The sequence below is a fragment of the Oncorhynchus gorbuscha genome, linkage group LG02 (genome assembly GCF_021184085.1).
Source record: "Oncorhynchus gorbuscha isolate QuinsamMale2020 ecotype Even-year linkage group LG02, OgorEven_v1.0, whole genome shotgun sequence".
Classification (NCBI taxonomy): domain Eukaryota; kingdom Metazoa; phylum Chordata; class Actinopteri; order Salmoniformes; family Salmonidae; genus Oncorhynchus; species Oncorhynchus gorbuscha.
In genome coordinates this window covers 38060561-38088023 of record NC_060174.1, presented here as the reverse complement: position 1 = coordinate 38088023, position 27463 = coordinate 38060561, and the positions used below count along the sequence as shown (strand labels likewise).

Genomic DNA, 27463 nt, shown 5'->3' with positions numbered 1-27463 from the left:
CGTCATCATGAAGTGCTTTGAGAGACTAGTCAAGGACCATATCACCTCCACCCTACCTGACACCCTAGACCCACTCCAATTTGCTTACCGCCCAAATAGGTCCACAGACGATGCAATCTCAACCACACTGCACACTGCCCTAACCCACCTGGACAAGAGGAATACCTATGTGAGAATGCTGTTCATCGACTACAGCTCGGCATTCAACACCATAGTACCCTCCAAGCTCGTCATCAAGCTCGAGACCCTGGGTCTCGACCCCGCCCTGTGCAACTGGGTACTGGACTTCCTGACGGGCCGCCCCCAGGTGGTGAGGGTAGGCAACAACATCTCCTCCCCGCTGATCCTCAACACGGGGGCCCCACAAGGGTGCGTTCTGAGCCCTCTCCTGTACTCCCTGTTCACCCACGACTGCGTGGCCACGCACGCCTCCAACTCAATCATCAAGTTTGCGGATGACACAACAGTGGTAGGCTTGATTACCAACAACGACGAGACGGCCTACAGGGAGGAGGTGAGGGCCCTCGGAGTGTGGTGTCAGGAAAATAACCTCACACTCAACGTCAACAAAACTAAGGAGATGATTGTGGACTTCAGGAAACAGCAGAGGGAACACCCCCTATCCACATCGATGGAACAGTAGTGGAGAGGGTAGCTAGTTTTAAGTTCCTCGGCATACACATCACAGACAAACTGAATTGGTCCACTCACACTGACAGCGTCGTGAAGAAGGCGCAGCAGCGCCTATTCAACCTCAGGAGGCTGAAGAAATTCGGCTTGTCACCAAAAGCACTCACAAACTTCTACAGATGCACAATCGAGAGCATCCTGGCGGGCTGTATCACCGCCTGGTACGGCAACTGCTCCGCCCTCAACCGTAAGGCTCTCCAGAGGGTAGTGAGGACTGCACAACGCATCACCCGGGGCAAACTACCTGCCCTCCAGGACACCTACACCACCCGTTGTTACAGGAAGGCCATAAAGATCATCAAGGACATCAACCACCCGAACCACTGCCTGTTCACCCCGCTATCATCCAGAAGGCGAGGTCAGTACAGGTGCATCAAAGCTGGGACCGAGAGACTGAAAAACAGCTTCTATCTCAAGGCCATCAGACTGTTAAACAGCCACCACTAACATTGAGTGGCTGCTGCCAACACACTGTCATTGACACTGACCCAACTCCAGCCATTTTAATAATGGGAATTGATGGGAAATGATGTAAATATATCACTAGCCACTTTAAACAATGCTACCTTATATAATGTTACTTACCCTACATTATTCATCTCATATGCATATGTATATACTGTACTCTACATCATCGACTGCATCCTTATGTAATACATGTATCACTAGCCACTTTAACTATGCCACTTTGTTTACTTTGTCTACACACTCATCTCATATGTATATACTGTACTCGATACCATCTACTGTATGCTGCTCTGTACCATCACTCATTCATATCCTTATGTACATGTTCCTTATCCCCTTACACTGTGTATAAGACAGTAGTTTTGGAATTGTTAGTTAGATTACTTGTTGGTTATCACTGCATTGTCGGAACTAGAAGCACAAGTATTTCGCTACACTCTCATTTAACATCTGCTAACCATGTGTATGTGACAAATAAAATTGGATTTGATTTTGACTAAAGTTCCGTATGTGCCCAGACAAAATCCCCCCGGCATGCTCTAGCAGGGAAGCTCCCTTCCCGTGCCTCAGCATCCCTGATCTCATCTATCCATTGACTTTGTTACTGATCTCCCCTCTGATGGTTTCACCACCATTCTGGTGGTTGTAGACAGATTTTCTAAATCATGACTGTTTATTTCTCTCTCTGGTCTCCCTACCGCTCTCCAGGTCGCTAAGGCACTGTTCCAGCAGGTCTTCCGACACTGGCCTTCCGGAGGACATTGTCTCTGACGGTGGCCCCCAATTCATGTCACAGGGATGTAGTGCTTTCATGGAGAAACTGGGGGTCACAGTCAGCCTCACTTCCAGGTACCGGCCTCAGTCCAACGAGCAGGTGGCGAGGAGGAATCAGGAGCTGGGGAGGGTCCTGAGGAGTCACTGCCAGGACCGGAAGGGGGAGTGGGCCCGACTGCTTCCCTGGGTGGAATACGCCCAGAATTCATTACATCGCTCCTCCACCGGGTTTCTCCCTTCCAGTGTGTCCTGGGTTATCAGCCAGCCCTGGCTCTGTTGACTCTGAGCCAGACTGGACCTACTCACTGTCAGTCATACTCTGGACCTAGTTTTGTCCACTGGAATAAATGTTGTGGATGTTAATGTTTTTTTCTCATATTCCTGGACTATCGGACCACCATGTTATTACGTTTGCAATTGAAACAAATAATCTGCTCAGACCATAACCAAGGAGCATCAAAAGTCGTGCTATAAATTCCCTGACAACACAAAGATTCCTTGATGCCCTTCCAGACTCCCTCTGCCTGCCCAAGGACGTCAGAGGACAAAAATCAGTTAAACGCCTAACTGAGGAACTCAATTTAACTCGCGCAATACCCTAGATGCAGTTGCACCCCTAAAAACTAAAAACATTTCTCATAAGAAACTAGCTCTCTGGTATACAGAAAATACCAGAGCTCTGAAACAAGCTTCCAGAAAATTGGAACGGAAATGGCGCCACACCAAACTGGAAGTCTTCCGACTACTTGGAAAGACAGTACCGTGCAATATCAAAGAGCCCTTACTGCTGCTCGATCATCCTATTTTTCCAACTTAATTGAGGAAAACAAGAACAATCCTAAATTTATTTTTGATACTGTTGCAAAGCTAACTAAAAAGCAGCATTCCCCAAGTGAGGATGGCTTTCACTTCAGCAATAATAAATTCATGAACTTCTTTGAGGAAAAGATCATGATCATTATAAAGCAAATTACGGACTCCTCTTTAAATCTGCGTATTCCTTCAAAGCTCAGTTGTATATTATATGTAAAAATATATTTTTATTTGTTTAACACTTTTCTGGTTACTACATGATTTCATATGTGTTATTTCATAGTTTTGATGTCTTCACTATTATTCTACAACGTAGAAAATAGTAAAAATAAAGAAACCCTTGAATGAGTAGGTGTGTCCAAACTTCTATTTCCAATATAGTCACATTTTCAGACAAACTAATTTGTGAAATGGTATACATATCATGAAAAGCTTTGGCATGTAAACTGCACTGAGACATCAAAGTTCTCAGTGGGCTGTAGTTTAGAATTACTCAGCAAATTGCTGCACAAAGACACATTTTGTCATGTTGCATATGACTGGATAAGTAGAGTAGAGGTTCTTCGCTTTGGTCTCAAAGTAATACACTAATTCACTGTCTAATGCAAGGAATGTGAATTTCTCTCAACGTAAAGACATTCCTAAACCAACTCAGAGAGAACTGTCTTCACTAACCGCTGAGGATTTTGATTCAATAAGCAATGGAAAATGGTTCAGTGATAAGAATTTGTGTTGCTTGATCTTGTAAACTCTTATTTGGAGGATCACTTTGAGTTGATGTGCCCCACTTATTTTGTTAGCCAACAATTACAGAATCTCTGTTCTGAGAGGATAGATGTTCTGCCTAAGGTACCTAGAATAGCATGCAATTGGCAATGTTTGAGGCAGAGGTCCAGTGTCTGTTCTTTTGCCCATCTTTAATATTTTATTTTTATTGGCCAGTCTGAGATATGGTTTTTCTTTGCCTAGAAGGCCAGCATCCCGGAGTTGCCTCTGTTGACGTTGAGACTGGTGTTTTGCGGGTACTATTTAATGAAGCTGCCAGTTGAGGACTTGTGAGGCGTCTGTTTCTCAAACTAGACAATCTAATATACTTGTCCTCTTGCTCAGTTGTGCACTGGGGCCTCCCACTCTTTCTATTCTGGTTAGAACCAGTTTGCGCTGTTCTATGAAGGGAGTAGTACGCAGCGTTGTACGTGATCTTCCGTTTCTTGGCAATTTCCCACATGGAATAGCCTTCATTTCTCAGAACAAGAATAAACTGACAAGTTTCTGTTGAATTTATTATGGATAAATGAATAAACAATATCCCCATTTTAAATAGAATTGTATCTAGGTAAACTTATACTCTGTATAAGTAACAGACAATATGAGTTCATAAGAAGAAATTGTGTGACAGGACAAGGAGTAATAAAAGTTAATGAACACCATTCCAACTAGGCCGAAACAAATGGGTTGTGGACTGTGTAAACACATAAGGTCGTTAGCCTATGGTTGACCCTACAGAAACTTAGCTCTGGGGTTTTTAGATAAGGCAGTGAGTGCATTCCTAGGGTTTCTGTTAATTAAAACTGTCAGTTCAGTGGTGATCGACAATGTTGAGGGGTCAAAAGTTATCTGGGAGTGTGTTAGTAAGTTAGAATTAACTTTTCACCTTACTTTGTCCCGGTCGAGAGGAGGGGATTCGGTTAAGGCAGTGAAATGACGTCACGATCTGTATATAAACTGATGCATGTGTTTAAGTGGTAGCGCGCTCCGAGAATAAATTATATTACCTATTATTTAAAGACAGGTCTGCGTCTATTTTATGCAAACAACAAATCTTACAAATTCTCATGAAATAGATTAAGGGCTTTCAATTGATGAAAGCACATTGTCATAATTAAATTATACTAACAGTTTCAGAAGAGAGTGTTTTGTTTCTCGCCATTTTGAGCCTGTAATCGAACCCACAAATGCTGATGCTCCAGATACTCAACTAGTCTAAAGGCCAACTTTATTGCTTCTTTAATCAGCACTACAGTTTTCAGCTGTGCTAACATAATTGCAAAAGGGTTTTCTAATGATCAATAAGCCTTTTAAAATGCTAAACTTGGATTAGCTAACATAATGTGCCATTGGAACACAGGAGTGACGGTTGCTGATAATGGGCCTCTGTACGCCTATGTAGATATTCCATTAAAACATCTGCCAATTCCAGCAACAATTGTCATTTACAACATTAAAAATGTCTACACTGTATTTCGGATCAATATAATGTTATTTTAATGGGAAAAAATGTCACTTTTCTTTAAAAAAAGGACATTCCTAAGTGACCCCAAACCTTTGAACGGTAGTGTACATTACTCAACAAAATTGACATAAAATCTATCCCTTCCATATCTATCCAATATGTGATCAACATAGACATCCTCTAGAATCATTCACACACAATTGCAACATAGGTGTACTGCCTGTAATCAAATGTAAGAAATTTGATGAAACAAATGAATGAAAATAAAACATAACGTTTAGCACGCATTCATTTACATCAAGACTGTGTTGAGCATTTGGCAATAAATTCTCATCCATATCGCAGTGAATGTCATTGTTCATGCACCGTGGGAAAAACCTTCTGGTATGGCGAATCCAAGCCTGACATTGGTCTGCATTAATATCGTTGCATGTCTCATCCATGGCCAGAAGGAGGGTGGCATGCTCATGGGGATGTCGATCGTACACCTTCCACCTCCATACTAAAACAAAATACTCAATAGGTTTGAGGAAAGGAGAGTATGTGGGCTGGTATAGGGTCATGAATCAGGGATGGGCCCAACAACCTGAACCAATTCAGCATGGTGTGACCTGACATTGTCGAGCACAATGACATAGGTGACCCCTTCACCTTGCCTGCCTGCTCAATTTTATTGAGAAACACAATGAGGTGTGCAGCATTGTATGGTCCAAGTAATGGCCTACCACACCATCTTCAGAGAAGGCTGCGTGCATAGAGATGTTTCCCCCACGTTTTACAGGCACTTGGACAGTCGCCCGTTGGCCGATGAGGATCCGCCCAAGGTGCCGAGTTTTGACCAGGTTGAAGCCCACTTCATCAACAAAGATATACTTGTGATGGTTCACAGCAGCATCAAGCACCATCATCCTCTACATTTTTGGGGGAGTTAGTTATTTTTACAGTATAGTTCCAATATGATATTGTGAAATAGCATGTGCATCAAATAATAACAATAATACAATGTATAGTGCTGTACCTGAACATACTTGACCCACAGTTGTTTTACCCGATTGTTAATTCTTTCAAAAGGCAACAGGTAAATGTATTTCATGATGGAACACACATTGGCAAAGGTGACATCGTTCTCCTCAATAGCCTACTTTATTTTGGACAGCCATATGTCATTCCTGGCCCTCACCATTTCCACCACTGTCCAGTCCTGCTGGTCGGTCAGCACACGGCCACCACCATGTGTTCATAATAAATATCCACTGGATGTGTACCAAACTCACTAAAAGTGGCAGTAATAAAGCCTCTCTTGAAAAAGCCAAACCTTGACCCAGAAAATATAAAAAAACTATCGGCCTATATCGAATCTTCCATTCCTCTCAAAAATGTTAGAGAAGGCTGTTGCGCTACAACTCACTGCCTTCCTGAAGACAAACAATGTATACAAAATGCTTCAGTCTGGTTTTAGACCCCATCATAGCACTGAGACGGCACTTGTGAAGGTGGTAAATGACATTTTAATGGCATCGGACCGAGGCTCTGCATCTGTCCTCGTGCTCCTAGACCTTAGTGCTGCTTTTGATACCATCGATCACCACATTCTTTTGGAGAGATTGGAAACCCAAATTGGTCTACACGGACATGTTCTGGCCTGGTTAAATCTTATCTGTCGGAAAGATATCAGTTTGTCTCTGTGAATGGTTTGTCCTCTGACAAATCAACTGTAAATTTCGGTGTTCCTCAAGGTTCCGTTTTAGGACCACTATTGTTTTCACTATACATTTTACCTCTTGGGGATGTTATTCAAAAACATAATGTTAACTTTCACTGCTATGCGGATGACACACAGCTGTACATTTCAATGACACATGGTGAAGCCCCAAAATTGCCCTCGCTAGAAGCATGTGTTTCAGACATAAGGAAGTGGATGGCTGCAAACCTTCTACTATTAAACAAAATAGAGATGCTTGTTCTAGGTCCCAAGAAACAAAGAGATCTTCTGTTGAATCTGACAATTAATCTTAATGGTTGTACAGTCGTCTCAAATAAAACTGTGAAGGACCTCGGCGTTACTCTGGACCCTGATCTCTCTTTTGAAGAACATATCAAGAGCATTTCGAGGACAGCTTTTTTCCATCTACGTAATATTGGAAAAATCAGAAACTTTCTGTCCAAAAATGATGCAGAAAAATTTATCCATGCTTTTGTCACTTCTAGGTTAGACTACTGCAATGCTCTACTTTCCGGCTACCCGGATAAAGCACTAAATAAACTTCAGTTAGTGCTAAATACGGCTGCTAGAATCCTGACTAGAACCCAAAAAATGTGATCATATTACTCCAGTGCTAGCCTCTCTACACTGGCTTCCTGTCAAAGCAAGGGCTGATTTCAAGGTTTTACTGCTAACCTACAAAGCATTACATGGGCTTGCTCCTACCTATCTCTCTAATTTGGTCCTGCCGTACATACCTACACGTACGCTACGGTCACAAGACGCAGGCCTCCTAATTGTCCCTAGAATTTCTAAGCAAACAGCTGGAGGCCGGGCTTTCTCCTATAGAGCTCCATTTTTATGGAACGGTCTGCCTACCCATGTCAGAGACGCAAACTCGGTCTCAACCTTTAAGTCTTTACTGAAGACTCATCTCTTCAGTGGGTCATATGATTGAGTGTAGTCTGGCCCAGTAGTGGGAAGGTGAACGGAAAGGCTCTGGAGCAACGAACCGCCCTTGCTGTCTCTGCCTGGTCGGTTCCCCTCTTTCCACTGGGATTCTCTGCCTCTAACCCTATTACAGGGGCTGAGTCACTGGCTTACTGGGGCTCTCTCATGCCGTCCCTGCAGGGCGTGCGTCACCTGAGTGGGTTGATTCACTGTTGTGGTCATCCTGTCTGGGTTGGCGCCCCCCCCCCTTGGGTTGTGCCGTGGCGGAGATCTTTGTGGGCTATACTCAGCCTTGTCTCAGGATGGTAAGTTGGTGGTTGAAGATATCCCTCTAGTGGTGTGGGGGCTGTGCTTTGGCAAAGTGGGTGGGGTTATATCCTTCCTGTTTGGCCCTGTCCGGGGGTGTCCTCGGATGGGGCCACAGTGTCTCCTGACCCCTCCTGTCTCAGCCTCCAGTATTTATCCTGCAGTAGTTTGTGTCGGGGGGCTAGGGTCAGTTTGTTATATCTGGAGTACTTCTCCTGTCCTATTCGGTGTCCTGTGTGAATCTAAGTGTGCGTTCTCTAATTCTCTCCTTCTTTCTTTCTCTCTCTCGGAGGACCTGAGCCCTAGGACCATGCCCCAGGACTACCTGACAAATCAAATCAAATTTTATTTGTCACATACACATGGTTGTTAAATGCAGATGTTAAATGCGAGTGTAGCGAAATGCTTGTGCTTCTAGTTCCGACAATGCAGTGATAACCAACAAGTAATCTAACTAACAATTCCAAAACTACTGTCTTATACACAGTGTAAGGGGATAAGGAATATGTACATAAGGATATATGAATGAGTGATGGTACAGAGCAGCATACAGTAGATAGTATCGAGTACAGTATATACATATGAGATGAGTGTGTAGACAAAGTAAACAAAGTGGCATAGTTAAAGTGGCTAGTGATACATGTATTACATAAGGATGCAGTCGATGATGTAGAGTACAGTATATACATATGCATATGAGATGAATAATGTAGGGTAAGTAACATTATATAAGGTAGCATTGTTTAAAGTGGCTAGTGATATATTTACATCATTTCCCATCAATTCCCATTATTAAAATGGCTGGAGTTGGGTCAGTGTCAATGACAGTGTGTTGGCAGCAGCCACTCAATGTTAGTGGTGGCTGTTTAACAGTCTGATGGCCTTGAGATAGAAGCTGTTTTTCAGTCTCTCGGTCCCAGCTTTGATGCACCTGTACTGACCTCGCCTTCTGGATGATAGCGGGGTGAACAGGCAGTGGTTCGGGTGGTTGATGTCCTTGATGATCTTTATGGCCTTCCTGTAACAACGGGTGGTGTAGTTGTCCTGGAGGGCAGGTAGTTTGCCCCGGGTGATGCGCTGTGCAGTCCTCACTACCCTCTGGAGAGCCTTACGGTTGAGGGCGGAGCAGTTGCCGTACCAGGCGGTGATACAGCCCGCCAGGATGCTCTCGATTGTGCATCTGTAGAAGTTTGTGAGTGCTTTTGGTGACAAGCCGAATTTCTTCAGCCTCCTGAGGTTGAATAGGCGCTGCTGCGCCTTCTTCACGACGCTGTCAGTGTGAGTGGACCAATTCAGTTTGTCTGTGATGTGTATGCCGAGGAACTTAAAACTAGCTACCCTCTCCACTACTGTTCCATCGATGTGGATAGGGGGGTGTTCCCTCTGCTGTTTCCTGAAGTCCACAATCATCTCCTTAGTTTTGTTGACGTTGAGTGTGAGGTTATTTTCCTGACACCACACTCCGAGGGCCCTCACCTCCTCCCTGTAGGCCGTCTCGTCGTTGTTGGTAATCAAGCCTACCACTGTTTATCTAGTGGGCCGTGTCCTGCGCCAAGGTGGGCCACCAGTATTTCTCAGAGATGGAGTGAATAGTGTGAGTGATACTTGGGTGTCCAGTATGGGATGTGTGCGCCCAAGTCAATAGCCTATTCCTTACCTCCGAGGGGGATGTAGATGCTCTCAGGAGGGCAGGTAGAGGTTTCTCTCTCCATAGCCTAGCGGATGTCCACATCCACGTCCCAAAACACAGGGCCAACAGTAAAGGCGGGATAGACTGGTGGGCGCTACCCGGCTCTCAGAAGTGGAACCACAAGGTGAGGGAAAGCAGGTCCTCCGGCATCCTGGTGCCCAGGCGGTGATTCTCATCCTCGATCAGGAGATGGTGGGGTTATGAAGTTGAAGCCACGGGAGGCCGAGGATGACTGCATGGGTGTGATGAGGAAGGGAAGGCTATCCTGGTGCATAGGTCCCACAGTGAGGGTGAGTGGTGCGGGTGACATTACATGATTCCAGTGGCTGTCCAGCCAACGCTTGAACCGGAAATTGAGAGCAGATATGAGGGGATGTTCAGTGAGGCTGCAAGGGCCTGTTCAATGAAATTCCCCGCGGCCCACTAGAGCAGTAGACAACATTTAAGCGACAGCCGGCTAGTGATATGGATTCTAGAAAGGGTTTGGCGGAAAGTTAGGATGGTGGAATACTCACGCCAAACCCAGGAGACGGATGATCACGGGACCGTCCCTCTACTCTTGTGGACCCCGGGTTGGGACATATCAGACACTGCTGAAGCTGGTGCCCCTCCTGTCCGCAATAGAGACAGATCCCCAGCTGTCTCCGACTGTCGCTCAGCCACAGGTAGGCGAGGGGCCCCTACTTCCATGGGTTCAGGCTCAGACTGGTCAATGAAGGAGGGAGAGAGGTGGTGGTACCTACGCTCCCGCAGAAGGTTATCTATATGGATGGCCATCACAATAAGTGTGTCCAAGGAGAGATCTCAGCACGCCAACAGTCTGGATTTCCTCACGCAACCCTCTTTGGAATAGGATGCGGAGTGCCGGCTCAGTCCATCTGCTGGATGCTGCCACTGTCCTGAAGATGAGGGTGTAATCCGCAGAGTTCTGGCCTTCCTGCCGTAGGTGGAGTAAGCACTCACCTCCATCTCTGGTGGATGATCGAAGACCCCCCTGAACAGAGATGACCTGGACAGACTGCTGGATGGGCTGGGATACTGGCTCAACAGTATCCCAGCCTCTTGGGCAACGATGATAGCCGTCACCAGTTGAGCCAGCTGGTCGTGTTGTTGGCGAAGTAAGTCTTCCTGTTCGCTGACCATCTGGGAGATGCCTTGATCAACTGCTGCTTCCATGAGGTGAGGTGTTATTCTGTAATGAAGATGCAGGGTGTTAGGAAGCAGTTGTGTTAATTTTTATAAAATTCTCCATAATGATACACAACCAAGCACAGCGTCTAAACATGAGAACATAAACAGAGACAATAACACCTGATGGGAAATGACAAAGGAGTGCTATATATATATATATATATTAGGGGGAGTAATCAGGGAAGTGATAAGGTCCAGGTGTGCCAAATGATGAGGCACAGGTGTGCATAATGAGGGTTGCCAGGTGTACGCAGTGATGGGTTGCCAGGACCGGCGGTTAGTAGACCAGCGACATCAAGTGGTGGAGCGGGAGTAGACGTTAGTCTTTTTCTACCATTTTCTGCTACACGGGGCACAGACATAACAAGAGTATCTGGTGTGGTGGTCCAAACACTCTGTCTAATCAATACACCATCACATTGACTGCATTTTGTGTGTGCACCCCCTTTAGTGATTAATTGTCTGAATATAATATCTAGCAATGATGTGTCTGTATTTAGACTAACCTGAAAAATGTAGCTGAAGTAATTCTCATTGTGTGAGATGCTGTTTTTGCAAGTTTCACAGCTATCAGTATGCATAGCACTGATCACTGTTAAAATGCACAACTATTTTAACCAGGAGTAATTGATATGTCAAATCTAGATGTGTCCAGGCCTCTGAACTGCAGGCAACAAGAGAGCAGCAAAGTTCTTCTTTAATATCTGAACATTTTGTCATGGATTGTGGGTCAAAATGTTTGAAGGTAGAATTCACTATCCGGAGATATAACAATGATGCAAGGATGAGTTGAACTAACAGTTTGAGGCCCTGTTTGCAAATCTACATATTTTTATCTTTGTATCATTCAAGAAATCCTGCTGAAATGTTAACCTATTGACCAGATTTGGCACATTACACAGTAAATTCTGATCATTGTTCATCCCTGTCTTGTTCATTAAGACTGAATGATTCAGAACTTATAGCTGGAATCATTTGAAAAGACCTACAGAGATGCTTTGGTGATTTTTTTCCCCCTTTTCTCACAGCTTTCCTCGGGTTCGGAAGTATGCGTTGCCTTTTGGGATTTCCAAGTTAGGTTTTCTCACATATGTTTCTCTGGATAGCTTGATGCAGAGTATAGATTTTGACCATGCACTCGTCAATTCTATGTTTTGTATCATCAAGAAATAAAACTATGATTTTGAACATTACCTCACTAATTGCTCTACATATTCTGTCTTGGTTTTGACTTGTATGATGCAGAAAACCTCTGTACATTTCCTGTCAAAGGTCAGACCAAATTTGTTTTACAGGGAGAACGTTTTTGAAAAGTGTGTCCAACAGCCCTTTCTTAAAGGGTTTTGATTAGTGTCTAATGCACAGATACTAATGTCTCACAAGAAAACACAAGATGCCCATACATTTTTAATGACTAACAATAACAACAAAGAAACACACTATTGATAACTATACCTACTTGAACATGGACTTCAACTGTAAATGAATATGAATTGGATAGCCTATGGATCTGTGAAGCATTGAGTGCAGTGCGATCCTAATCTCATTTGAGTGCTAGATTTAGGCCTCAGGGTTGGGGTCAATTTGAACTGAAGGTTGTTTATTTTCATTTTATTCTAAATAAGCTGATAAGGAAAGCTATTTAAAGTCAAGAAGCAATTTTTTCTCTCAATTTTCTAATTTACAATTACTTCCAGAATTTATTGACTTCAATTTGACTCCAACTCATGTAGACCTATTAAATTAACAACACATAGACCCCCATACACAAACAGTAATAGTGACAAAAAATGTACCAATAACAACCAAAACACTGTATTGAGACCAATGTGGGTTTAACAGAATCATTGGAAGGCAATGAATATTTGTGATAATATAAAAGTATAGCAATATGATTTTACTAGGATATTGCCTCAAAAATATTTTACACGTCGGGCCAAGATACATTTTTTGGCACAGGTCAAGGCTGGCCTTGTGTTGATTTTAATGTGTAGTCCCGTGTGGCTCAGTTAATAGAGCTTGGTGCTTGCAATGCCAGGGTTGTGGGCTTGCTTTCCATGGGGGACCAGTACGAAAATGTATGCTCTCACTACTACTGTAAGTGGTTCTGGATAAGAGCATCTGCTAAATGACTAAAATGTGTAGAAGGCGCGACTGGCTCATCCTTAATCTAGGTTAGTATGTCCGTCCTACATTGTGTCTTTGAAGTAACTAATCACCTGCTAATAATTAGTATTTGGCACCTCCATTAGGGCAAGGCATGAGTTCATGAAAGTCTAGTATGGAATGGCATTTTATTTCACACTGGAAGCAAACAGGGTAGGCAAAAAAAATCATTTTATAGACCTACAGTGTATTATTGCATTGGGGTGGAGTATAAAGTGTTGCTGGGTATTTAGACCAGAGTCCCCCATGAAATAAGACCATATATAGATTTTACACCAGTGGAGGCTGCTGAGGGGAGGACGACTCATAATAATGTCTGGAACGGAGCTTATGGAATGGCATCAAACACATAGAAACCATGTGTTTGACACCTTTCCACCGATTCTGCTCCAACCATTACCACTAGCCCGTCCTCCCCAATTAAGGTTCCATCAACCACCTGTGCTACAGACTCAACAGAGTTTTCCCAACCCCCCTTTTACAGTGGTACATGGAATACTTTTTTCTCTAAAAGCCCATGTGTAATTTATAGGCCTACAGTGTATTGCATTGGGGGCATTTGTTTATCTTTGGGGGGAAATGTAAATGTCACTTAAATATGAGCAAATATGAATCATTGTTTAATGTTTAGACAATTATATTTCATATGTTATGATAAATGCAGGTTAATTACAGTTTTCTACTATTACGTGGGGTACTTTTATTTAGAAATTTTCAAAAATCCCTCACCCGGAAGTACTTAGACGCTGCTGATAGTGAGTGACGAGAGGCTGGTTTATTTTTGGACAGGGCAAAAACACAGTGGTTCTAAACCTGTATTTGGTTAGAATATAACCTAAGGAGTTCGAGCTTGTTTCATCATCCTTTGGCCAAAAGTATTGTCTTCCCGTAGGACGTGGAGCGTAACGCAACGGAGTTCCGCGCCGCAATAAAGGAGCCCTGGTGCAAATGTTTAAGTCTTTTCAAGACTGTTTATGATCTGTGACCGTGATGTTTTGTTGTTCCGCGAACCAACGTATAAGTCTCGGACTTCTACGCTGGAGGTCTCTGGCAGCGTGTCCAAATAACCTCCAAGACTCTTCCTTGTTGATGCTGAAGGCGTTCTCGACCTCTCCCTGCTCTTCAACCAAGAAAGAGGCGAGCAAACCCTTGAAGCAGTGGACTCTTGTTGTTAACCCCTTCAGCAAAGTACGGGTTCAGCTCCAATGTAACATCTCCGTACGACCTCTGGACCCGCACGCTTTCCCCGAGGCGAACCGGGCCTTCATCACCATTCATGGCACCAGCGCAGATCAAGCCGTCCAACTAGACAACTTCCAGGTGCACTATGATGACCAAAACAGGGAACTGTCCATCTCGTCCGAGGTCAAAAACAGCAACGTGTCAGTGGAGCTGACCGCTCCCATCAAAAGCGGTGAGTGTTTTGGTTTGTGAAGTTGAATCACGAGTTTAGAGTCACTGTCTGCTTCATGAATTAAGTCCATTAAGATAATGGCTCTAGGTGTACTAACTGTACTAGGATCAGACTGTCAGCTGATGCTCATGATTAATTATTGATATGATGACCCCAAGCCAAGCACTTCCTCTCCCTCTTATAAAACCAGTGATTAGTTAGATATGACAGCAAAACTGTGTGTGTGTGTGTGTGTGTGTGTGTGTGTGTGTGTGTGTGTGTGTGTGTGTGTGTGTGTGTGTGTGTGTGTGTGTGTGTGTGTGTGTGTGTGTGTGTGTGTGTGTGTGTGTGTGTGTGTGTGTCTGTCAGACCTTTACATCACCACTCAAGGAGAGGGCAACGTGCATGTCCAGAAGATGGAGTGTGATACCTGCAGGGTGCAGACAGAGAGGGGGAATTGTGTGCTGCACTCAGTCAAGGTAAATATGATTAAAGTCTGTACAGTCAAGTGAAATATGAATAAGGTTATAGTTTGACTAAAACTACAGCCACATCTGTTATAATGGCCCAGCAGCACCTTCAATTCTTATTCAAAGGGCTTTATTGGCATGGGAAACACATGTTTACATTGCCAAAGCAAGTTAATACAGAATAAATATATAAAGCATATAGATAAACATGGTAGCAGTTGAAAAGAAACAGTTTGGAGATTGAGAAAATTATTAGACCAAAAGGTGAGGACACAAAGGTTCACCTGACACGAGACTGAATCCAAACATTATATTAACCACGTTTACATCCACAGCTTTCATTTTATTTTATTTCACCTTATTTCACCTTTATTTTATTTCACCTATTTAACCAGGTAGGCTAGTTGAGAGCAAGTTCTCATTTACAACTGCGACCTGGCCAAGATAAAGCAAAGCAGTTTGACACATACAACAACAGTTACACATGGAATAAACAAACATACAATCAATAATACAGTTAGAAAAAGTCGATATACAATGTGTGCAAATGGGGTAAGATAAGGGGTTAAGGCAATAAATAGGCCATGGTGGCGAAGTAATTACAATATACCAATTAAACATGGGAATGGTAGATTTGCAGTGGAAGAATGTGCAAAGTAGAAATAAAAATAATCGGGTGCAAAGGAGCTAAATAAATAAATACAGTATGGGGATGAGGTAGTTGGATGGGCTATTTACAGATGGGCTATGTACAGGTGCAGTGATATGAGCTGCTCTGACAGCTGGTGCTTAAAGATATACCTGCTGGAGCGCGTGCTACGGGTGGGTGCTGCTATGGTGACCAGTGAGCTGAGATAAGGCGGGGCTTTATCTAGCAGAGACCTGTAGATTACCTGGAGCCAGTGGGTTTGGCAATGAGTATGAAGCGAGGGCCAGCCAGCATACAGGTCGCAGTGGCGGTTAGTATATGGTGCTTTGGTGACAAAGCAGGTGGCACTGTGATAGACTGCATCCAATTTGTTGAGTAGAGTGTTGGAGGCTATTTTGTAAATTACATCGTCGAGGATCGGTAGGATGGTCAGTTTTACGAGGGTATGATTGGCAGCATGAGTGAAGGATGCTTTGTTGTGAAATAGGAAGCCGTTTCTAGATTTAATTTTGGATTGGAGATGCTTAATGTGAGTCTGGAAGGCGAGTTTACAGTCTAACCAGACACCTAGGTATTTGTAGTTGTCCACATATTCTAAGTCAGAACCGTCCAGGGTAGAGGTCGACCGATTATGATTTTTCAACGCCGATACCGATTATTGGAGGGCCAAAAAAAAGCCGATACCGATTAATCGGCCGATTTTAAATAATAAAAAATACAATGAAAAAAATTGCCAAAAAAAACACTTATATATTATTTTGATTTAACAAAAAAAAAGTATAATTTAATTTATATATATATATATATATATATAATGTATTTGTAATAATGACAATTACAACAATACTGAATGAACACTTATTTTAACTTAATATAATACATCAATAAAATCAATTTGGCCTCAAGTAAATAATGAAACATGTTCAATTTGGTTTAAATAATGCAAAACCAAAGTGTTGAAGAAGAAAGTAAAAGTGCAATATGTGCTATGTAAGAAAGCTAACGTTTCAGTTCCTTGCTCAGAACATGAGAACATATGAAATCTGGTGGTTCCTTTTAACATGAGTCTTCAATATTCCCAGGTAAGAAGTTTTAGGTTGTAGTTATTATAGGAATTATAGGACTATTCCCCTCTATACCATTTCTATTTAATTAACTGTTGACTATTGGATGTTCTTATAGTCACTTTAGTATTGCCAGTGTAACAGTATAGCTTCCGTCCCTCTCCTCGCTCCTCCCTGGGCTCGAACCAGCAACACAACGACAACAGCCACCACATCGAAGCAGCGTTACCCATGCAGAGTAAGGGAAACAACCACCCCAAGGCTCAGAGCGAGTAAAGTTTGAAACGCTATTAGCGCGCGCTAACTAGCCAGCCATTTCACTTCGGTTACACCAGCCTCATCTCGGGAGTTGATAGGCTTGAAGTCATAAACAGCGCAATGCTTGACGCACAACGAAGAGCTGCTGGCAAAACGCACGAGAGTGCTGTTTGAATGAATGTTTACACGCCTGCTTCTGCCTACCACCACTCAGTCAGATACTTAGATGCTTGTATGCTCAGTCAGATTATATGCAACGCAGGACACGCTAGATAATATCTAGTAATATCATCAACCATGTGTAGTTAACTAGTGATTATGATTGCTTGTTTTTTATAAGATAAGTTTAATGCTAGCTAGCAACTTACCTTGGCTTACTGCATTTGCGTAACAGGCGTAAACTCCTTGTGGAGTGCAATGAGAGAGAGGCAGGTCGTTATTGCGTTGCACTAGTTAATTGTAAGGTTGCAAGATTGGATCCCCCGAGCTGACAAGGTGAAAATCTGTCATTCTGCCCCTGAACGAGGCAGTTAACCCACCGTTTCGAGGCCGTCATTGAAAATAAAAATGTGTTCTTAACTGACTTGCCAAGTTAAATAAAGATTAAATAAAGGTGTAAAAAAAAATACAGATTTCCGATTGTTATGAAAACTTGAAATCGGCCCTAATTAATCGGCCATTCCGATTAATCGGTTGACCTCTAGTCCAGAGTGGTGATGCTGGACGGGCGGGCCGGTGCGGGCAGCGATCGGTTGAAGTGTAAAGCAGTGGAGTGTGTAAAGCAGCGGAGCCTCCTCTGTGGAGGAAGGGATGGACCATTCTCCTCCGAATTTCATAAAAAATAGAAACATTAAAATGAGTCTTTTTAGATAAAAAATATACTAAATAGATTCACATCACCAAATAATGGATTAAAACACTGTTTTGCAATGACGGTCTACAGTAGCCTCAACAGCACTCTAGGGTAGCACCATGGTGGAGCCGGAGGACAACTAGCTTCCGTCCTCCTCTAGGTACATTGACCTCAATACAAATCCTAGGAGGCCAATAGTTCTCACCCTTCCATAGACTTAAACCGTAATTATGACAACTTCTGGAGGACACCCTCCAACCTATCAGAGCTCTTGCAGCATGAACAGACATGTTGTCCACCCAATCAAAGGGTCAGAGAATTAATCTAGTACTGAAAGCATAAGCTACAGCTAGCACTGCAGTGCATAAAATGTGGTGAGTAGTTCAAATCAAACTGTATTTATCACATGCGCCGACGGTGATGCAACCGGTCAGGATGCTCTCGATGGTGCAGCTGTAGAACCTTTTGAGGATCTGGGGACCCATGCCAAATCTTTTCAGTCTCCTGAGGGGGGAAATGTTTTGTCCTGCCCTCTTCACGACTGTCTTGGTATGTTTGTACCATGATAGTTCGTTGGTGATGTGGAGACCAAGGAACTTGAAACTCTTGACCCACTCCACTACAGCCCCGTCAATGTTAATGGGGGCCTGTACGGCCCGCCATTTCCTGTAGTCCACGATCAGCTCCTTTGTCTTGCTAACAGTGAGGGAGAGGTTGTTGTCCTGGCACCACACTGCCAGTTCTCTGACCACCTCCTTATAGGCTGTATTGTCAGTGATTAGTTGTGTCGTCAGCAAACTTAATGATGGTGTTGGAGTCATGTTTGGTCATGCAGTCGTGGGTGAACAGGGAATACAGGAGGGGAAGAAGTAAACACCCCTGAGGGGCCCCAGTGTTAAGGGTCAGTGTGGCAGACGTGTTGTTGCCTACTCTTACCACCTGGGGGTGGCCCGTCAGGAAGTCCAGGATCCAGTTGCAGAGAGGAGGTGTTTAGTCCCAGAGTCCTTAGCTTAGGGATGAGCTTCATGGGCACTATGGTGTTGAATGCTGAGTTGTAGTCAATGAACAGCATTCTCACATAGGTGTTCCTTTTGTCCAGGTGAGAAAGGGCAGTGTGGAGTGCGATTGAGAATGCGTCATCAGTGGATCTGTTGGGGCAGTATGCGAGTTGGAGTGGGTCTAGGGTGTCCAAGAGGATGCTGTTGCTGTGAACCATGACCAGCCTTTCAAAGCACTTAATGGCTACCGACATGAGTGCCACAGGGCGGTAATCATTTAGGCAGGTTACCTTCGCTTCCTTGGGCACAGGGACTATGGTGGTCTGCTTGAAACGTAGGTATTACAGACTTGGTCAGGGAGAGGTTGAAAATGTCAGTGAAAGTACTTGACAGTTAGTCCGAGCATGCTTTGAGTACACGTCCTGGTGATCCATTTGGCCCCGTGGCTTTGTGAATGTTGACCTGTTTAAAGGTTTTGTTCACTTTGGCAACCTTTATTGCGTTATTACAAAGTCAACTAGAACAGCTGGTGCTCTCATGCATGCTTCAGTGTTGCTTGCCTCGAAGCGAGCATAAAAGGCATTTAGCTCGTCTGGTAGGCTCGCGTCACTGGGCAGCTAGCGTCTGGGTTTGCCTTTGTAGTCCGTAATAGTTTTCAAGCTCTGCCACATGCGACGAGCGTTGGAGCCGGTGTAGTAGGATTCAGTCTTAATCCTGTATTGACGTTTTGGTTGTTTGATAGTTCACCTGAGGGCATAGCGGGATTTCTTATAAGTGTCCGGATTAGTCTCCCGCTCACTGAAAGCGGCAGCTCTAGCCTTTAGCTCGATGCGGATGTTGCCTGTAATCCATGGCTTCTGGTTGGGATATGTACGTACTGTCACTCTGGAGACGACGTTGTTGATGCACTTATTGATGAAGCCGATGACTGAGGTGGTATAGTCCTCAATGCCATTGGATGAATCCCGGAACCTATTCCAGTCTTTGCTAGCAAAACGGTCCTATAGTGTAGAGTCCGCGTCATCTGACCACTTCCGTGTTGAGCGAGTCCCTGGTACATCCTGCTTTAGTTTTTGCTTGTAAGCGGGAATCAGGAGGATCGAATCATGGTCGGATTTGCCAAATGGACGGGGGGAGCTTTGTTTGCATCTCTGTGTGTGGAGTAAATGTGGTCTGGGATTTCTTTCTCTGGTTGCACATGTGACATGCTGGTAAAAATTTGGTAAAACTGATTTAAGTTTGCCTGTGCTAAAGTCCCTGGCCACTAGGAGCGCCGCTTCTGGGTGACTCTAGAGAGACAGTATTGAACAAATTAATTTCTTCAAAAATTAAGGAGAAGCAAAAGGGAGAGCTAGCTATATTTCATAGTGTTTTTCTTTTCACTTAGTCAATCCAGCTAGCTAGTTTAGCCTACTTAAACATAGAGGGTTGCTATTTTAGCTAGCTAGCTATGACTATCCAACACGGGAACTCTTCCAAGTCAAGGTAAGCTTTTGGTTTTATTAATGTATTGCCATTGCAGCATACGCTCAAACCGGTGTGATTCGAACGCTTATTTAGAGCATCCAGTTTCAATTGATGCAAGTCAGTGTTTGAGCTGGCCACACTGTTTTTTCACAGAAACATTTTGCACAAACACAGTCCTTACAAATGTTCTGAATGTGACCCGTTTCTTTTTGCATGCAATGTTCAGACATTCACAGAAGTAGAGACAGCATAACACAATCATGCAAACCGGAAAATGTAGGCTACAAGTCTAGCCTTTAGCATCATAGGTGTCATTACAATCTATGCGATAATCGGAATGCATTATTTGTCACAGTACTTGAAAACATGTGAATAATACAGTAAATACATTATCATAGATATATATACATACAGTAGAAACAACATGATAAAAATATAATTAGCAGGCAGCGCGGGTTAACTGTCCTGTTGCGTAATAATCACATTTTGTAACCGTGATTCAAATCAAATCAAATAAAATGTATTTATATAGCCCTTCGTACATCAGCTGATATCTCAAAGTGCTGTACAGAAACCCAGCCTAAAACCCCAAACAGCAAGCAATGCAGGTGTAGAAGCACGATTGCATTCAGACATCACATGCATAAAACAACTCACGCTGGGATGACCGTTTGAGATATTTGGAACTCACAGGTGAAAGGTTGATTTCGATTTGTCAGTGGGTGCTTCACCCTCAGCACCCCTACTTCCCGTGGCTATACCTAGAAGGTTAGGGGGAGATTAGATATTGCTTGGGCATGCATTTTCTTGTGTGGGTTTTGGGGGCAATGGGAAAAAAATATTTCCATCGTAAAAAATCTCCTATTCTACTCTACAGGGTCACCAGGTGCAGGTTCAGTCCCAGGGGGGCAACGTCACTGGGGTGGGAACCATCCATGGCAATGTGGACATCAGCACATCTGGACACAGTGTACAGTAGCTGCTGTTATACTCTGAGACCTACCCTACCCAATTATGTTTATTTTATATAAGTATATTTGTGTTGAATGTTATGAGTATTACAGTTAATACTAGATATAAGCTCTTTCTGTGTCTGTAGGCGGTGAATGTGAAGAAGATCCAGGGTACTACTATGAACGTGTCGACAGAACATGGCCCTCTGAAGGTGAAAGCCATCTACGCTGAGTCCACCTCCATATCGTCCTCTTCAGGGAGGATACAGCTGGGACACATACATGGTGAGGAGGGGAGTGCTGCGCATATAGTGGATGGTACAGTTAGCATTGCATAGTAACATGGCCTTCATGAGACTTGAAACATTGTCACCCCAGAGCTTTGGCTTTTATGAGTCAATGGTAATGATAGTGGTTTGTGGGATACTTTGTCGTTGTGATATCGGTTTGAATTCACATACAGTTGAAGTCGGACGTTTCCATACACCTTCACCAAATACATTTAAATTTACCACAGGTGGCCTCCAAGTTGTAGAAACATCTCAAGGATGATCAATAGAAACAGGATGCACCTGCACTCAATTTGGAGTCTCATAGCAAAGGTTCTGAATACTTATTTACATAAGGCATTTCTCTGTATTAAATTCTTTTTTTTTAATGAATTTGCAAACATTTCTAAAGACTTGATTTCACTGTCATTACGGGGTGTTGTGTGTAGATTTGAGGAACAAAAATGAATGTAATACATTTTAGAATAAGGCTGTAACGTAACAATATTTGGACAAAGTCAAATGGTCTGAATACTTTCCGAATGGACTGTACATGTTGGCCACAATATAATACTGTATACCTAGTCATATACAGTTGAAGTCGGAAGTTTCCATACACCTTAGCCAAATACTTTTAAACTCAGTTTCACAATTCCTGAAATGTAATCCTTGTAAAAGATTCCATGTCATAGGTTAGTTAGGATCACTACTTTATTTTAAGAATATGAAATGTTAGAATAATTGTAGAGAGAATCATTTATTTCAGCTTTTTTCTCTTTCATCACATTCCCAGTGGGTCAGAAGTTTACACTCAATTAGTATTTGGTAGCATTGCCTTTCAGGTAGCCTTCCACAAGCTTCCCACAATAAGTTAGGGGAATTTTATCCCCTCCCTCCTGACAGAGCTGGTGTAACTGAGTCAGGTTTGTAGGCCTCCAACCTAAGTGTATGTTAAATTCTGACTTCAACTGTATACTGCCAAATACTGGCCAGCACGTTTAGTTAGGGCCCTGAATTTTCATTGAACACGTGACATGTCATGCAAAAACCCTGGGCACTATTTATCAGCTATATCTAAGGCACAGAGTTTTTCCTGGTCAATACTGTTTTGGTTTAGTGACTACCATTAGACTAGACTAGAGACTTAAATGCTTTCCCTAACTTGGTGTAAACAAGATGATTATGTTGTGGATGGCCTGAGTGAGTCACTGCTTAGATAAATCAAGGTTAGGTAGAGTGAAAGAAGAAGAGGAACCTCTGGCAAAGAAAACAACCAGGAAGAGCAATTAACGGAGAGAAAGTGAGGTGAGAAGAGGATGAGTCAGCCATAATTAATGGGGATTTCCTCTGAGATAGACAGCCTCTCTGTTCTTCTAGAGGACATGGAAACTATTAGCCTGTGAGCTCTCTGGGTACATCAGCATCTCACGTTTTAGTTTCTTTGTCATACAGGCGATGCCACAGTGCGGAATGAGACTGGAGATATAATTGTAGGTAAGTGGGACAATACTCAGATTGTGTCAAATTTTGTTTGAGGCTATTTTAACCTGATTTTAAACTTTTTTTTAAACTTTGACACGTTTTGCCAGATGGTTCTAACAATGGCTACCTGAAGGTGTTGTCAAAGAGTGGAAACATTGACGCATATGTAGGAGACCGTGGCAGTGCAGAACTCCACTCTCAGCAAGGTAAACATAACATTCTGGGTGGATGTACTGTGTATAGAATGCTCAATATGATGAGCCACATCTGGTCATCCTTCTGAATTGACTCTTTCTCTCTCTCCAATGTTACACCTCTGACCCAGTCTTCCCCTGTCACTGTCTTCCCATCACCATTTTCTCCCTTTTGCTTTCTACCCCCCCCCCTTCTTCCTCCCTCTCTCAGGTGCAGTGTCTGTGCGTGTCCCCTCCTCTATAAGAGCAGGAGTGCAGCTGTGTGGAATGTCAGTAGAGATCAGCCCAGAGATAGTCCTTCAGCAAGCAGAGAGAGATTTCAAAGATAGCATGACTACTGTCACTGGTCAGTCATCCCTATAAATACTACTGGGACCCAGTGAGTACAGTACACAACTGCTACTGTTAGTACTAAACCCACCCGATTCCATTTATTCTGCTCTCCCTGTAGGTCATATGAATGGGCAACTCCAGGGTGACCAGTGGATCAGGGCCCAGGCAGACAGAGGCTCCATCACCCTGAAGGCACAGAGCTGGTTTGAGTCTCTGAAGCTGGGCAGCTGAGGCTTCACTGCTACGCCCCATTCCAAAAATGTCCTACCTACCTCCTCTCTACCTACTGAACTAAGTCCTCAGGGACAAGAAGTGTAGACATAACTATCTCATTGGCTGTGACTGTTGGGCAGAGTCCAACCACAGTTGTCTTTCTCTGTTACTGCTGAGCTGACATAGGAGAGGAGAAAAAAAAGAAGAGAAAGTTGCCAAAGTGGAACTGGGAGACCGATCAGTGATACGATGAAATGAATCGCCCTCTGGGAGCCTTGACACATGCAGACGGAGAACCCCATATCTGTAGCATTGACAACGGCTACTAGGCTTTATTACGTGTCTAAATGTAGTTGCAAAACATGATCGTGATCAAGCCTAGTAGCCGTTGTCAATGCTACAGATATGATTTAAACTTGATCATGAAATTCACCAAAAACTATTGATTAAGAACAGAAATCAATTAGAATGTTTCTGCTTTAGCCAACTGTTGTCATGAAATGGCTCAAGCATCATTTTTTTCAAATGTACCTTTATTCAACTAGGCAAGAACAAATTCTTATTTTCATTGACTGCCTAGGAACAGTGGGTTAACTGCCTGTTCAGGGTCAGAATGACAGATTTGTATCTTGTCAGCTCGGGGATTTGAACATGAAACCTTTCCAACACTCTAGCCATTAGGCTACCCTGCCACCCCATGAATCTAGTGGCAGCCAGGCTAGTTCAGTCATTGGCTGTTTCTGAATACCCTCGCTTGCGTTTGAAATACAATGTGAAAATAGAAAGTTTGATAGTATGTGAAATGTAAATGTTTTAGCTTTCTTTTAATGGCAGGATGTATATTCATTTTGGCTTTTCATCTAGTAGAATTCATTACACACTATTGAGGAAGATAATTGTCTTGTTTGTTATGACAAACCAGGAGAACCTCACTCTTAAGACTTTCTGACCGTAGGGTTGAAACTGCAAAATGTACAAAATGTTTTGGGATGCTTCGTAAAAGAATGACAGTGTTTGTTGTTGCCTTTTATTTTAAACTATTCATGGGGGGTTCAATCTACTGTGGAAAAAAAATACTGGGAAAAGTGTTGACGTGAACACTGACAATTAAATAATTGAGGCAATTTTGTTTTTTGAATATTACTTCAATGCAAAACTGTTTTTGCTGTATGATGTAAATGAAATTCAATAATCTGTTGTAATGCATATAAAAAATCTAGATCCTTTCTCCCACTCAGTTGAAATGTTTTGATGTAAAAGCTTTACATAAATGTATATAATGCATTGATGTTCTGCTATTCAACAATATTTCCTAGCCTAAAAATAATCTGTTTTGTGGTTATTCATCTTTGGTCATCCGAGTCAGGTGCTTGACATTGAGTAAAAGGTGCAGTGAATGGTAGGGATTTGGTTTACCTTAAATTGGTAGTTGGAATGTATATATAAACTGTATAAACTCAGTCCTGGTGTTTTTGTTTGTCTGCATGGACTGTGTACTCATGTTGTGTAATTGTAGTCCTCTCCACGGGCCTTTATCAAATTCCTATTTTTGTTATTTCTACTTGGTGCTGGCTTGTCTTCCTCCTAGGTGTCCTTGTTCTAGTTGGATCATCTGATTGGATACAGCAGTCATAGCCAAACTAGTAGGGGGCTACATTGTTACTGTGCTCCCACTGCTCAGGGCTGCAGTCTCACGGCCTGAAAACATAAGTACATTTTGGGGGGTGTTTGACATGGCTAACTGTAATTCTACACACATATACAGCAAGCTATGGAAGCATTACCTAGTCCATGATGTTGCATTGACTGATGTCTAGAGGGAGGAGAGAGGAACTGCTACTGAGCCACTCCAGGCCAGAATCAAACATGTTATCACAGTAAAAGGCTCTGCATGGTTAATCCAAGTTCTGCATTGGACATACAGCATTTCCTGCGATGTGGCCTCCACAGAAGTCAGAGCAAACACACTTTTTGCACTTTGCAGAAAAAGTGGAAGTTGTCAAGGAAGTGAGTTTGTTTATACAGGACCTACCGCCAATCAATCAAAGCAGAGCTATATGGAGCCTACGCATTTTTACAAAATTTGGGAGGCACACAGCAATGCAGCACGGAGCTCAATTTGGCTTCTGCAAGCCTCCAGAGGCTCCGCAATTGCATCAAACCCTCCACGAGGAGCCTCCGGATTACATTTTCGGAGCAAGAATAGATTGGCTTTAAGACACACTCAGGTGGTTCAGCTCACTGCAACTAGTACAAACACATCACGCCAGTCAGTCAATGCGTGTACAGTACATGTGTGTAATATGTGTGTTTATGTACTTGTGTGACCTTACTCTGAGCCACCCTCATGATAGATAAATTGATGTGGCTGCAGTTGCTCAGATTCAGCTCCCTCAGTTTAGAGGCAGAGAACCCTAAAGTCATGGAATCATTGCGCCTATTATTCACCCTGCAACAAGCATGCACTCATACACACACACTGTCAGGTGTCGCAACCGGATGTAATCTAAAGTAGAGAGACAGTACACACACACAAACACCTACTGCAGTGTGAGATGTTGAGATAGACCAGGTTTGGGATGGCGCCCATAGACTTGACTGGTGTCAGTCATTCTGGGGCAGTAAGCAGCATGGTGTGTAGCGAGGCCTGGAGAGCTATGACACAGAGCTCTGACTGCTACCTACAGGAACACACAGATATACTGTCAGAACAACACACACCATAACAAACTATGTGTGTGTGTTGATAATGCCCCTGAACCGTCTGTCTTGACTAATCACATCTTCAGAAACAAACTGACTATCTCCTTTGGCTGAAGAGCTATAATCATTGGCTGATCACTTAACAGTGACCTGTGCCAGATACAGCACTGTATAAGGCCAAAAATGTGTGGATTTCCAAAGTTCCAGGGTTGACCCACAACATGGCCCACAAGATGTTTCTCTCCATGCTGCTGGATGCTGCATCATGGTTTGATGTCACAGACCAATCACATGAAATAAGGCCTGTAGCTTGTCACTTAGTCACCCAATCAGTTTCCCTGTAAACATCACCCCGGCAATGAGACTCACCACAACGATAGTTGCCAAGACAATCAACGAAAACTTATACACAGATATGGAACATGAGTCGTGGCACACACACTCACAGACCCTCACCATCCACTCTGAACTTGGTGAGGTTGTTCATCTCAGAGATGGACAAAGTCTGAGAGATGGGCCGTGTTCCATAGGGAGATGGCAGACAGAGAGTGATACTTAGAGTCTAGCTCCAACTGGAGGAAACCAGACAGTGACAGGCAGAGGTCCATTAACTCATTCACTCACAAAATACACAGGTAGCCAATGGTGGTTAAAAAAGATGGTACTATTCCCTAGAAAGAGAACAACTATTGGCCAGAGCCTAAATTAGTTGTCTGGTAGCTCCATACGTACCAGCACACAGTTGTCTGACAGAGTGGGCATGTCATTGAAGACTTCTGCTGCAGCAGACGGCAGCCCGCTGCTATGTACCTGAAACCATCCACTGAGATCTTTAGGGACAAGACACGTGCACGCACCCACGCACACATACACACACACGCACACACACTACATTAGAACAATAGAGAGCAGTGGGGTGAGAGAGGGAGCGGGTGAATATGGACATGTAATTTTCAACAAACAAGTTAGCTGCAACCTTTCTGTCTCTCTCTCGCAGCAAAGTACAACCACTTAACCAGCTGGAAAAATGCTGGCCCTGGTGAGAGTCCTTGTTCATGCTGGAGTACATGTGCATGTGGGTGTGTGTGTTGTAATTTAAAACCAGTGCGTAAGCTGGAGCCCCCTCCTTCTCTCTCTCTCTCTCTCTCTCTCTCTCTCTCTCTCTCTCTCTCTCTCTCTC

General features: G+C 43.4%; 1 protein-coding gene across 1 annotated transcript; it reads left to right on the top strand.

Moving 5' to 3' along the window:
• The first annotated feature begins 13721 nt into the window (after positions 1-13721).
• fam185a (family with sequence similarity 185 member A) lies at positions 13722-25040 on the top strand. The gene is made up of 8 exons (XM_046309071.1): positions 13722-14398; positions 14747-14856; positions 21014-21106; positions 21236-21374; positions 22811-22852; positions 22948-23046; positions 23246-23380; positions 23486-25040. Exons 1-8 carry the CDS (start codon positions 13975-13977, stop codon positions 23596-23598), a joined length of 1155 nt encoding a protein of 384 aa, XP_046165027.1. The 5' UTR covers positions 13722-13974; the 3' UTR covers positions 23599-25040.
• Positions 25041-27463: the final 2423 nt, after the last annotated feature.

Excerpts from the sequence above, each read along its gene's own strand:
- fam185a (XM_046309071.1), top strand. The coding sequence starts at position 13,975 with ATGTTTTGTTGTTCCGCGAACCAACGTATAAGTCTCGGACTTCTACGC. Across the intron at positions 14,399-14,746 it reads GACCGCTCCCATCAAAAGCG|ACCTTTACATCACCACTCAA; the intron begins GTGAGTGTTTTG and ends TGTGTCTGTCAG. Across the intron at positions 21,107-21,235 it reads TCAGCACATCTGGACACAGT|GCGGTGAATGTGAAGAAGAT; the intron begins GTACAGTAGCTG and ends CTGTGTCTGTAG.